General features: G+C 43.5%; 1 protein-coding gene across 1 annotated transcript; it reads right to left on the minus strand.

The window, feature by feature from the left end:
* Window positions 1–400: 400 nt before the first annotated feature.
* On the minus strand, window positions 401–12,519 carry LOC134505917 (carbonic anhydrase 15-like). Its single transcript, XM_063315834.1, has 8 exons — window positions 12,510–12,519; window positions 12,162–12,197; window positions 9,188–9,358; window positions 7,431–7,591; window positions 3,776–3,868; window positions 1,859–1,925; window positions 1,174–1,340; window positions 401–1,006 (listed from the first exon to the last, which is right to left on the minus strand). Exons 1-8 carry the CDS (start codon window positions 12,517–12,519, stop codon window positions 794–796), a joined length of 918 nt encoding a protein of 305 aa, XP_063171904.1. The 3' UTR covers window positions 401–793.
* Window positions 12,520–13,058: the final 539 nt, after the last annotated feature.

The raw sequence follows: 13,058 nt of genomic DNA on the forward strand, positions 1-13,058 counted from the left end.
CGGAAGCTCCAGCCATGTAGAGAAAGCCCCGCCCCTTTTTTTACTTGTGTTACGTGGCACCATCTTGACTTTTTGGACCCTTCTAGAGGATATCCTGCCCATGTGCCACTGACTACAATTGGAGTATGAGACCCCCACTGTAGATTACTGTGGATTTGATGGGATTCAACTCAAGCTTATGATTAAGCTTGTTGCTGATCCCCCCACCCCTTCTTGCTTCCTCTTGGATTGGATATTGGGGATGGCAGAGAGGAATCCCTTGCACATTGTCTTAGTGAGATCAGTCAAAAGGCAGAACAACAACCTACTTAATTGTTTTGTTTCCAAGGATTTGTTTCTGGTAGTGCAAGAGGTCTTAGCTGGTGGTTGAAAAGAATGAAATTGAGTCAACCCATCATGGAAAAATTAAGAATTCTGAATTTATTCATTAGAACTTCAGCTTACATAATTTAAGCCTTCGTTTCCCATTCCGGCAGAAAGGTACCTTGTGCACCATGCTCCTGCTTGACCAGAGGACCTCCCATCAGTTGGCCAAGGTGAAAGCATTCCACATTTCTTATCTCATTGCTGGTCCCATTTATGGTGACAATCATGAATCTGATGCCTTTGGTTGCAATACAACTGTCTCCAAACTGTTGTTCAGAAATCAGTGAAACACTCCATTCAGAGCTTGATTTCAACTTGTACCTCGTTCATCTCAGATAGGGAAGCATCACACTGAAGAACCACAACTATGAACACGCCATAGACCTACAATGGATTCACGACTGAGCCTGGCCATTCGCTCAGACAGCTAGGAGGAACCAGAGAATTGGCCAGTCAAACAAGACAAGAGCAGAGGAAGGAATAAATTGGCAGCAAGAGAAGAGCCGCAGCTGATGGTGGCATAACGGGAAGCATAGACCGTCCGGCCATTAAGAAGCTGTAAAGGACGAAAGTTGTTGATCATTTTCTGTGGCATCCCAGCCAAATTTTTGAAGTACGTGGTGTCCACAAATGCATTCAGCTAAACAAGGGAAAGAGAGAAAGACAACAGAAGGAGTGATCTACAGCCAGCCCAGTCTACCTATACATTTGTCAAAACAGCAGTTTTGACAAACATTGAAATGTGGACAGTTTTTGTTGGGGAAGAAAAGACCAGCATCGAATGCAAGGGTGGGGGGTGGTTGTTACCTGAGATCTGCTGATTGGGATCTGCTCTTCAAACACTGTCCAGATGACCACTTCTTCACAGTTTGGAGTTGTGAGAGATCCCTGGTAGCGGTAATATTTGGACAGTGAGGCTAAGCTGGGGAGAAGATTGCTCAGGGAAAAGGTGGATGCCATGTCGACGTATTCTCCTAGGCCAAAGGACAACCAAGGTTGGTGGAGAAGAACAAGCTCCATTCTGGATTGGTGCAGGATAACGTGAAAGGAAGTAACAAACAGTTGTGTGCCAGATAACCAATACTATATTCTCATTCAAAGAAAGCACACAGGATTTGGTGGCCTCACCTCAGAAACTCAGGAGATGTTGAGTGCTTCCAATTGATTTGACCACCCAATAGGACTACAGCTCCCCAGGCTACTAGAGGACTGATGACAACAATTTTGAGTTAGGAAGTAGGCTTTTTCCCCTCTAGAAAGCTAGGGTAGATCACCCTCACTTCAGAAAACCTGCTTCAGAACTCACATAAGCCCCAACAAGGTTGTGTTTCATTAAAGCAGCCGTATCTTATTCCAGGCTTGTGTGACTGCGGTTGAAGCCTTCCCACAGCAGCCACACAGTCCAGGGGAAAGACATGGCTGCTTTAATGAGTCATAGACAAAAGTTGCATTCAAAGTTTCAGAGTCCCAAGCATTGGGACAAGGTGCTCACCTGCACGAGAGATGTTTCTCAGGCTGGCAACAACGGTGTTGTAATTGGTGTTATCGGTGTCTGATATCTGCATCAAAAATGAGAAGAGGACAGTTCTGCAACATGCAAAGTAGCCAAATGCAGAAGAAGTAGGTGGATATCTATTGTCCTCTACAGAGGACAGCTCATTATCTGAAAGGCTGCTTTTTCTGACTGGTTTAAACAACTATAACAACCACCATTCCTTGAAGCTGCCCACCCAAGTTAGCAGCATCTGGACACCAAATTAAAATTGATCCAATTCAATGCAGACTGCCAAAACAATCTGAGGGGAAAAAATCCATAGCATGATAAGGTTTGAAGGTAGCTTAGAAAGCATATATTTTGATCCCCTGCTTGATGCAGAACCCACTGCAGCATCTCTGATAGATGACTATCCAACCTCTGTTTTGAAGGCTTCCAGTGAAGAAAGAATTCACCGCACACTGAGGCATAACCACATTCAAATTAATTCAGAGGCATCCAATTCAATCTGGCATTTCAAATGGTCAGTACAACTCAAAAATCAATTCAGCTCAGAAATTCAACTGAACCACAGCCCAGTCTCTGAATCAATCATTTGTTTATCCTTATTAAGAAATATCCATATTTCCAAAATGATTATCCCACTAAAAATAAAGACACAAGAGAGAGAGAGTGATCAACTTCATTCCTTCTTCTCACATTTCTAATTTTTTCCTAACCACCATGATTATCTAGACACCTTTAAGAAAGAAAAAAAAAGCAGAGTTATGATTAGCTCATCTGTTGGGCTGGAAACAGTCTTTCTCACAGAAGTTCTGTGTTTTTCACTAGGTGAATTTGGAATTATTTGGAATAATTAATTTGGATGGGAAATAATTCCCCATCAGGGCAACAGCCTTTCCACCATCAGTTTAAGAAGCCTTGTGGAACTGCTTCTGAAGACAAGTCCTGGCTGAATTGCCAAACTCCTGCTTCCCATACAGAAGGTCCAACCCTTTTTATTTTATTTATTCTAACTTGATAATACCCATCTCCAACTGAAATTCAATTCCCAGCATCTCAGGCTAGCTTAAGAGAACTCACTGATGCTGAGAAAGAAAAGGGAGTGTTTTCAAGCATCCTTAACAAAGAGCAGATGGATGTTTCAGTGTCAGGCTTAGCTGGATAAAGGGCAGTTGGTCCTTCAGTTTCCCAGTTTGGGAAGGACAGTTTCAAACAACTCAAAGACCTCATCTTAATGAATTCATTCATAAATGGAAGGGGGGGTTGCTTATTCAGTTTCCAAAGACTCCTAATCCTTTATTTCTTGATGTTTAACCCAATCAAAGAAACGTGGAGTCCTTGGCGCTCTCTGAGCTTGGTGGTTGGCTTGCAGATGTTTCATTACCCAACTAGGGAACATCATCAGTGCTGGTGAGTGTGGAGTTTGCTCCCTGTTTATATACAGTAGCTCACTCCTTGGTAGGTACCCTACTCAAGGAACTACCAAGGAGAAAACCACATTCCCACCAACACTGGCAGGGCAAGCTACTGTATATAAACAGGGAGCAAACTCCACACTCACCAGCACTGGTGATGTTCCCTAGTTGGGTAATGAAATGTCTGCAAGCAAACAACCAAGCTCAGAGAGCATCAAGGACTCTACATTTCAGCCCTGAGCTACAGATATTCTCTTCTCTTCTAATCAAATAAAATTCCAGGCAAATCTCGCTTCCCTGATTGTGCTCTGTCATTAGAGGCTTAGCAGCCAGGATGGGAAAGGACTTTTAGTTTTTTAACTCTGAAAAATTTCTCGTCAGGCTGCAGAAGCCAAGACTGAAGGAACCATACCCACAAGCTTCAGAAGTTCATAGCACAAACTGTCCCTTAATGGCAAAACATTGACATAACAGCCATTATCTCTTGGAGGAGTACCTGGAACAGGAAACTCAAGACAGCAAGCCCATTTGGATGTTCCTTAGCTTCACTGACAGTTTTGTATTTGGTGTTCATGTGTACAATGTGCAGCTGTGAAAAAAGGAACAGAGGGACTGGTCACACTTCTCCATTCCAGGCAGGCAGGCCACTAAACCCTCCTCAACACACTCCTGTCTGCCCATTTTTTATTTCTTCGATAGCCAGCATTTTATCACTACTCAGCACACCACACACACTACTCAGAACTGTGGGGTTGGAGGAAAATCCTGAGAGTGCCTTGGACTGCCAGAAGATCCAACCAGTCCATCCTCCAGGAAATAAAGCCAGACTGCTCACTTGAGGGAATGGTATTAAAGGCAAAACTGAAATACTTTGGGCACATAATGAGAAGACAGGACACCCTGGAGAAGATGCTGATGCTAGGGAGAGTGGAGGGCAAAAGGAAGAGGGGCCGACCAAGGGCAAGATGGATGGATGATATTCTAGAGGTGACGGACCCGTCCCTGGGGGAGCCGGGGGTGTTGACGACCGACAGGAAGCTCTGGCGTGGGCTGGTCCATGAAGTCACGAAGAGTCGGAAGCGACTGAACAAATAAACAACAACAACAGCACACCCCGGGTGTCCGGAGAGAGTGCGTCCTTTAGATATTTTCCCTTCTCTCTTTTCCCCCTCTAAAAATTACTTCCATGTTCGCAAACTTCATCATCTCCCAAAGAAACCCCCATCAACCACTAGAGGTGGAAATTACAGTGTTTGGCCGATGTTATCATTGGCACTTACCTTCCAAAAACTGGGAGAAAAGATTTGGAGTTGTTTTCCCAAGGTTTCCAACATATCTGGGGCCAATTATCACATGAAATATTTCCTGAATAGGACATCGTAATGCCCTGTGTCTTTCCCACCTTTCCTGCTGACAGCCATGGGTGGGGAATGTTCAGATACACAGCTGTCTGTGTCACAAAGTCATAAAGATGTATGACGAGTCCTCTGGCCCTCAGATGTTAGATTTACTAAATGACAGAGCAGACCTTTGGAGGTGAAGTCCTCTTGTTATGGAATTCCTTCTGCAGGCCGTTCTATAAGCCATGTCTTAAAAAGACAAGAGTCCCATAACACGTGTTCTCAAAAGCATCACAGTGTGGCTTAATCTCAGACAAGGATCTACAGAACTCAGATGAAGTCACTCCCCCCATGGGTGTGCCATCTACTCATGTTTACAACAGAATTCACAGTTGGAACCTGAACAGCCAGCCCTCCTTCAATGGAGGCTTTAACTTTTGGCAGCCTTTGGGAGGACCCCAAGCGATAAGCCCTAAGAAGTCTGTAGTGGCCTCCATGCTATGAATATCCTTCTCCCATTTCACCTCTTCTCTCTTTCCTTTCTGTAAGCTTGCAAATACCTGCCTACCCCGACAGGCCCCTGGCCCTGACTGAGAGCAACAACCATTGTATTAAGGAAGGATTATGATGTGGCTGATGTTCAGTTTTTATTGTGCAATTCTCAGATTCCCAATGGGTTGGGATGGTCCATATGTACAGGTAGTCCTCATTTAACAACCATTCATTTAGTGACAGTACATATTTACAATGGTGCTGGAAAAACTGACTTATGACCAGTCCTCACACTTATGACTGTCACAGTGTCCCCATGGTCACATTTTCACAATTTGGGCATTTGGCAACCGGTTCGCATTTATGACTGTCGCAGCATCCTGTTGTCATGTGACTGCCATGTTCAACCTTCCTGGCTGGCTTCTGGCAAGCAAGATCAATGGGAACCACATGATTTGCTTAATGACCATGTGGTTCACTTAACACCTGCAGTGATTTGCTTAATGACCACTGCATAAAAGGTCATAAAATCAGGTCAGATTCACTTAATGACCACTTTGCTTAGCAACTGAAATTCCCATCTCAATTGTGGTCGTTAAGTGAGTACTACCTGTAGTTCAGATCTTGCCAAAAAAAAAAAAAGAATGGGGCAAAATCAGACATTTCCCTGGAATTGGGGACAGGAGATAGGGACAGTCCATGTTTTCAACGTATTGTAGTATTATGGTTTTAATACATAGTCATGTAATTATTTATTTCTATTTATAGACTGCCATAAACAGATCAACTGCCCGCACTTTACCAAGCCATTAAATACAAGCAGATAATAAAATCCAAAAATAAAACAATAGTCCATGTGATGGGTTTTATACAGTGTAATTTAATAGTTCTCAAGATGATGCCATTTTATGTGGTTGTAGCCAGATTAATACTGCAGTCCGATTTGAAGGTAACATCATTTTTGGATTTAAGTCCTACTTTGTGCTATAAGGGGATGATTAGAATGAAAAGTAGCAATACTTTTGATAAAATAATTAATGTTGAACTGGAACAGCTGCTCTGCCCTGTTCACGAATAATCAAAGAAGGGCAAAGAAGAGATGCAATGAAATTTGAAACCCATAATGCTGATTAGTAAATCATGAATGGATGGTCCAATTCCTGAACTCTGAAAAGGTCACGGAAACTTCTCAAAAGCAATAATATCCCACCCGTTCTCCAGCTCCTTCCTTGACAGTTAAAGTACATAAAATGAAATGACAGAGGGCTCAAGATCAACCTGAATTGCTCAAAAGCCCTTTGATGTCTATTCCATTATGAAGAGTCGGATTGTGTTTTCTGAACTAGATCAAAAGGTGGTGCCCCTCGGCTCGGCCTTAATTAATAGCTTCTTGGTTTGACATACAGAGACCTGATTTGGGGTTGTTGACTGCATGCTACTTAATTGGGCGGTGTTCCCTCTGAACAAGCATCCAGTAGATGTTTGCGCCCCAATCCCCCCCTTGCACACTCAGAAAGCTAAGCAGCTCTTGGAAGGATCCTGATGAAAGCTGTGCTGAGGACCTCTTCTTTCTGAGCATTTTCCTTCATTGTGAGCAAGAAGGACTCGCTTGGCTGGTCCCACCGCCACCATCTCAACAAAGAAGAAAAAATGGGCGATGTTCTGTCAAATGCTATCAAGGATTCTGACACATACTTCAGCATTTTGGCTGCAAAGGGTGGCAGTTTCTCTGACCTCTTGTACAATCTACAGCCTCCCTGTCTTTCCATGATTCCATTCAATCGCAGGGAAAACATCAGAGGAAGGTCTACCCAGGGGGTGTTCCCAGATCAGGAATGAAGAGCAACTAAGGAGGCTGCAGAACGGTGGAGAGATCAGGACCATAAAAGAGTAAGAGTAAGGTAGAGATGATAGATAGATAGATGATAGAGAAAGAGAAAGAGAAAGAGAAAGAGAAAGAGAAAGAGAAAGAGAAAGAGAAAGAGAAAGAGAAAGAGAAAGAGAAAGAGAAAGAGAAAGAGAGAGATGATGATGATGATGATGATGATAGACGAGATAGATATAGATGATAGACCAATACATAAACACTTATTCACTAAAAGTCTTGTAAATACACTTTGCCCTAAGCTCATATAGCAATAAACAGCACAGTATATACTTGTTAATTCTGTGTGTATCTCCCCATCCTTTGATCACCACCACCCAAAAAACAACTCGTAACACACCAGGTGAAACACTCTGTACAACATTTCCAACCTAGTTTTGGCTGCACGTGGAATGTTGCAGAACCCTGCTATCAAAATCAAATGTTTAACTTACTTCCATAGGGAACTGTATCCCATCCATATAGTGCTCTGAGCCATTCCTCTTGAGGTCACCCCAATGGAAGTGGAACTGAAAGGCCCGATAGGTGTCCCTCATTCCTCCTCTGGTAATGTTGATTTGTTCTGCAGCAGATGCTCCATCCAGGATCATTTTGACTACAGGGAAAGCCAGCTTGTAAACAGACTTTCAGAAACAAAGAAGGACCACTCTGCCAATCTGGGAGCTAACCAAGGTTCCCCAGCCCTTCCAGCCTTCTGGGAGAAAAGATTAGAGGAGCTGCAAGCCAGAAATGTAGAGGTGCCAGATACTGGATAGTTGGGACAGGAGAGGTTGGATGTTCAAACCTGTCTGAATTCAGAAGGTCCCAAGCTCCACACTTCTCCATGGGAGCTCTGGAAACCTTCAGTTTGAGGTCCTGAGTAGCAATTCCCCATTGGTAATGCCAGTCCTGTTCTAGAGGAACCACATCTAAATTTTATTAACAATGGGTTGCTAGCTAAGCCACAAATGATTAGGCTTCCATTGCACTAGACCTCAGTTGACAAGCCCCATGGTTAGGCTCAAGTGACATGCTTAAACCAAACTGAGAAATCCATATTATGTGTCAGCCTTACAATTTAGACCAGGCAGGAAACACAACCAGATGAGCTAATTCTACTTTATCGTAAGGCTACATTGACAGAATCTTGCAAGTCTGAAAGGACAATTCTCCCCCCATTTCCTTTACAGCCTAAGAAACTAGGAAGGGTCCCTTCTGAGCCTCTTGCCCCTCCCACTATCCAGCTGTGGGCTCAGCTGTCTCTTATCTGACCATTCCTTAGGCAGTGTCTCTTCGCCCCGTCTCCCAAGGCCTTTCCCACATACATCACCCTCCCCTTCACACTCATCCTCCCCCATCTCCTTTACAGCCTGAGAAACTAGGGAGGGTCCCTTCTGAGCCTCTTGCCCCACCCATTATCCAGCTGTGGGCTAGGCTGTCTCTTATCTGACCACTCCCTGGGCAGCATATCTTCATCCCATCCCCTAAGGTCTTTCCCATATATCATTACATCCTGACTTAGAGTCATGTGTGAACCCAGGGATGGTATTTAGCACATTTATATGTATGTATGTAAGATTGTTACTATCATATATTTTTATTGTAGCTGGCCTTAGGGCTATAATAAATGTGCTGTTTTTGTTTTTGCACATTCTGTAAGAGGAAACAGATAGACATCCAACAGGAAATCTCAACTTACTGGCTCTTTTGTCAGCCTTACAGCCTTGGTCTCCATGCCATTCAATATTTACTTATTAGATGTATATCTTATTTTTCATTCAGGAGCTCCGGGTGGCTGATGAAGCCCTCCTTCCTTCCATTCATTCCCTCATCAAATTGGGTTGAGAGAGAGAGATTGGCCCACAGGCACCCTGGGAGTATCCATGGTAGGATGGGGGACTAGAACCTGGGTCCCCTTATTCCTAGTCCTACACTTTAACCACAACACCACATTGGCTCTTGGCCAGAGAAGGAGGGACTGGACTAAACTCACCAGGGCACTTTCATAGCTGAGCAACAGCTTGAACCTGGATGTCCCCACTCCTAGGGCAACCTATTCAGCTCTGTGGCACACTGACTCCCTAAATGAAATATCCCCCACTTCAAAGCCGATCTCATTTGAATGTGGCTGCTGCATGGAAACCGAAGAAGATAGCTTTGGCTGCAAGATTTGGAAAACCCCTGCAGAAGGAGGCCCAGCCTGCCTGCTCACCTTCATCCCCACTGTTCACCAATCTCCATCTGCCTGGAGGCGCCTGGTCATAACCTTCAAACAGAATTCCATCCAGGCTCCTGTCCCGTCGCGCTTTCCTTCGATCGATGTTAATGGGCGACTGGTTCTGTCCCCCACACCCCGACGTGATCTCCTTCCAGTGAGAAGGGCCTAAAGAGACCAAGAGAACAATGCAAAGCTAGGACTTTGCAAATCGTGACTGAGATGAAAAGCAGCTTGCCTTGATTGGACAGGAGGAAGCCCAAGAACAGAGCAGCTTACATATACAGTAGGAAAACCCAAGGAAGTCTAACTACACACATTGTCGCACCAACTAGCATGATGTGGGCTTTCCCGGTCAAGGCCTGGATCAGAACATGGCTATCTGCCAGCTTTGGTACTTCTTCAAATGTTACAGTCCAAAAAGAGTTGCAACATGCAATTAAAAAGAACAAATGCACTGGGAAGTTCAGGTAGTCCTCGCTTAATGACCACAATTGGGACTGGAATTTTGGTTGCTAGGCAAAGTGGTCATTAAGTGAATCCGACCCAATTTTATGACCTTTGTTGCAGTAGCCATTAAGCGAATCACTGTGGGTGTTAAGTGGGCATTAAGCAAATCACATGGTTCCCCATTAATTTTGCTTGCCAGAAGCCGGCCGGGAAGGTTGAAAATGGCAATCACGTGACCACAGGCTACTGCAATGGTCATAAATGTGAATAAGTTGCCAAGCACCCAAATTGTGATCATGTGAGCGTGGGGATGCTGTGACAGTCGTAAGTGTGAGGATCAGTCACAAGTCAGTTTTCCCTGCACCATCGTAAGTCCGAACCATCACTGGTTGTTAAGCAAGGACTACCTGTCCTATTTTAAGAACTAAACCCTTTGGCAATATTTAGGAAGCACATCTTTCAGAACGCAAGGACTGTCTTCTGTTTGTTACAGTATGTACCAAACCCTGGGTCCATCAGTGGCTAGCTTCCTGTAACAAACAAAACCACAATTCCTGTATTCATATGACATGCTGTGCCCAGACATGATGATCTGGTTTACAGTACATCACCTACTAAATGGTTGGTTTGCCACAACAGACTGGACCTCCTCCCCAACCCCATTTAGGAATACATTTAGAGTATTACCGGAACCCAGCCAATGACTAGCATGTTATCTTCCCAATAGTTCGAAGGGGTCCTTGGTTGGATACCCTATTGGCTACTTTTGGTGGCAGTTGGCTTCAAAACAGGGCAAAGGACATTACCATTTCTAGCAATCCTCCAGAAGCTGCCCAGAGTTCCTCTTAGTGAGCCTTCTTTTCCTTTAGCTAATTTAGTTAATATATTATACCACCTTCTGAGGTCTCTCCTTCAGCTCAGCCCTACTCCCAAGTTGGTAAAACTCTTGAGAAAGAACTGGTAAGGCTGAAGATTGCTTGGATGAGAAGATGAGGAGCTTCACCTATTTTTCTGGGCCTTCCACTTTCCTTCAACGTACTCAACAAACAATTAGGATTATAAATAGTCCTTTCTTGACCTAACAGGTACCACTGGCAGGGAAAGCATTCTCCATATATATATTTCTCTGCTCCCAGATCAATGTTCATTGCTACCAATTATGACAACCTTGATGTACCAACAGGAAAGAGAATTTTCTTTCAGCATCTCCATCCGGCATCGGTTAAACAGAAGCAATTTATATTGATCTCTTTTTCTAAAAGCAGGATTCTGGTAAAGATCAACACTCTGTCAGAAAATTCTTTCTCTACAGATGCTACCCACAAGACGATCATTAGCTTTCCTTTGTTGCTTTTCTATCTTCCTTCTGCGACAACCTTCCTTAAACTTCACAAGCTGGGTTTTGCTTATTTATAATTCAACAGGATTTCCTTGCTGGGCCTATATTTAGTCTGACAGATTAAAAAAATGCTATTCTAGCACCTGTGACTGTTTCTAAAGAGCCCCAGCTCCATTCTCATTCTGTTTTACTTTTGGCATCTCTATGCTACTGGTTGTAGCCAAGAGGTAGGCAACAAGGGCCTGTGGGCATCTCTCTTAGAGTTGGTAACCTCCTTTCTCCACCTGACCATTTTGGGGTAAGTTTATTTTTAATAAAAAATCTAAAACAAGGAAGCCACCACACCTGGGACTTTTGCCAAAAAGGGTTCTGTGCTCCAAATAGATTCTAGAGAAAATAAAAAGGTGCCTCTGTGAGTCAGTGTTTTTTTTAGATGTCAACCCATCTGGCTAGAAAAAAAATGAAGATACAGAAGGAAAGCCAGATTGGTAGAGCTGGGCCACCAGAAAGAATGGTGGAAGCATGCTGTCTGGTTTATGACCTGAGGCATGGATGTTTTGAGACCGTGTCTTCACACCTGGCACCCACAGGATGGTCTTGAAATTCCACAAATGCCCATGGATTTTGGAAGCTTTTGTTCTTCAAAAAATGTGAACTTTTATTTAAAAGTTAATATTTAACTAAGCAGCCCATCAACCTCATGGATACTGGAGCAGCATTCAAAAGTATGACCTTCTAATAGACATGCATAATTTTAAAAAGAGGAGGGGGGGGAGGGAAAGGGAAAGGACCTGAAATAAACACAGAATAGTTGACTGTTAATTTCATTAATACCTCTGAGAGCAAAATATCTTAAGCTTGGAATACAAATATAAAGCAAGCGTGGGGTCTGATTCACATCATCACTAGTGATGGTCTCTCAAATAGTTGCTCCATATTGTACTGGTAAAAAACCTTCCTGGCATCTCCCAACCTGATGTCCTCCAGAAGCACTGAGACTACTACTTCCATTGGCCATGCTGGCTGAGACTTGTGGGAGATGCATTCCTACTGCATCTGATGGTACCGTGTTGAGACAGGGTATCTCAGATTACAGGTGAGAGGTACATTTGCCAAAAATCTTTCCAAGGAGTATCTTCAAAGTATATCTGTCGATTTCAGAACTCTGTCTCCAGTACTTACCACATTTGGGATCCTGGGAATCATAGCACCAAAGGCCTGGAAAAGCAGGAGATGTGGGGTGGAGAAGAGAAAAGTGTTAGCAAAAATAGGAAGATAAGAACTAACAAAGAACTAAATCTGTTGGTTCTGGTGGAAGAACACTTTGCATCCTCTGCAAATATGAACAAGGTCAAGTCACTCAAAATATTCCATCACAATCAGATATCCTCAGACAGAAGAGACAGAGAAGGTGGTAAGACCCTTCCCTCCATGAGGTCTCCTTTTTCTTTCAATTCAGAAAGTTTTTTTTTTTTACTTTTGTCCGTTGAAAATTCAGAATCTTCCAAGTCTGACCCACCTTGGATGTACCTGATGCCATTTCCACAGATGGCACCATTTACAAATGGTTCTCTCAACTCTTGAACATTCAAAAGAGTGTTGGAAGTTCTGGCAAATCCAGCATGCCTCATTTGCATGTGAATTGACATGTAAATTGAGTTGTCCCACAGTGCAACTCTGAGGAAGCTGTTTGTTGCCACTCCCACTTCCTTTCCCTCTCTTCCTTCTTCTCCACCAGAAGCAAGCACATGGATGTGTGCTGCTCTCCTCCGTTCTGGGCACCATGTGGTGGGCCTGGAATTCCCCTTTCTTCCACACAGCTCTTGGCAGCTGTAGGGCTGAGAGTTTAGGGCAAAACTAAGAATTTAGAAAGAAAAGAAGAACAAAGGCACTTCATCTTTTTCACCAAGATAGATATAACAAAAGCAACAATAAAGTCAGTAAGATTCTTTTTACTTCTTAACCTAAAATGTCTAAGCATGTGATTCTTCATGCTTGGGAGGGCTGAGTGTGTAAGATCCATAACCTGTGTTTCTCTGACGTGCTCATTGAAGCTATCTAAGATAATTTTCTTCTTCT

The sequence above is a fragment of the Candoia aspera genome, chromosome 15 (genome assembly GCF_035149785.1).
Source record: "Candoia aspera isolate rCanAsp1 chromosome 15, rCanAsp1.hap2, whole genome shotgun sequence".
NCBI classification, from domain to species: domain Eukaryota; kingdom Metazoa; phylum Chordata; class Lepidosauria; order Squamata; family Boidae; genus Candoia; species Candoia aspera.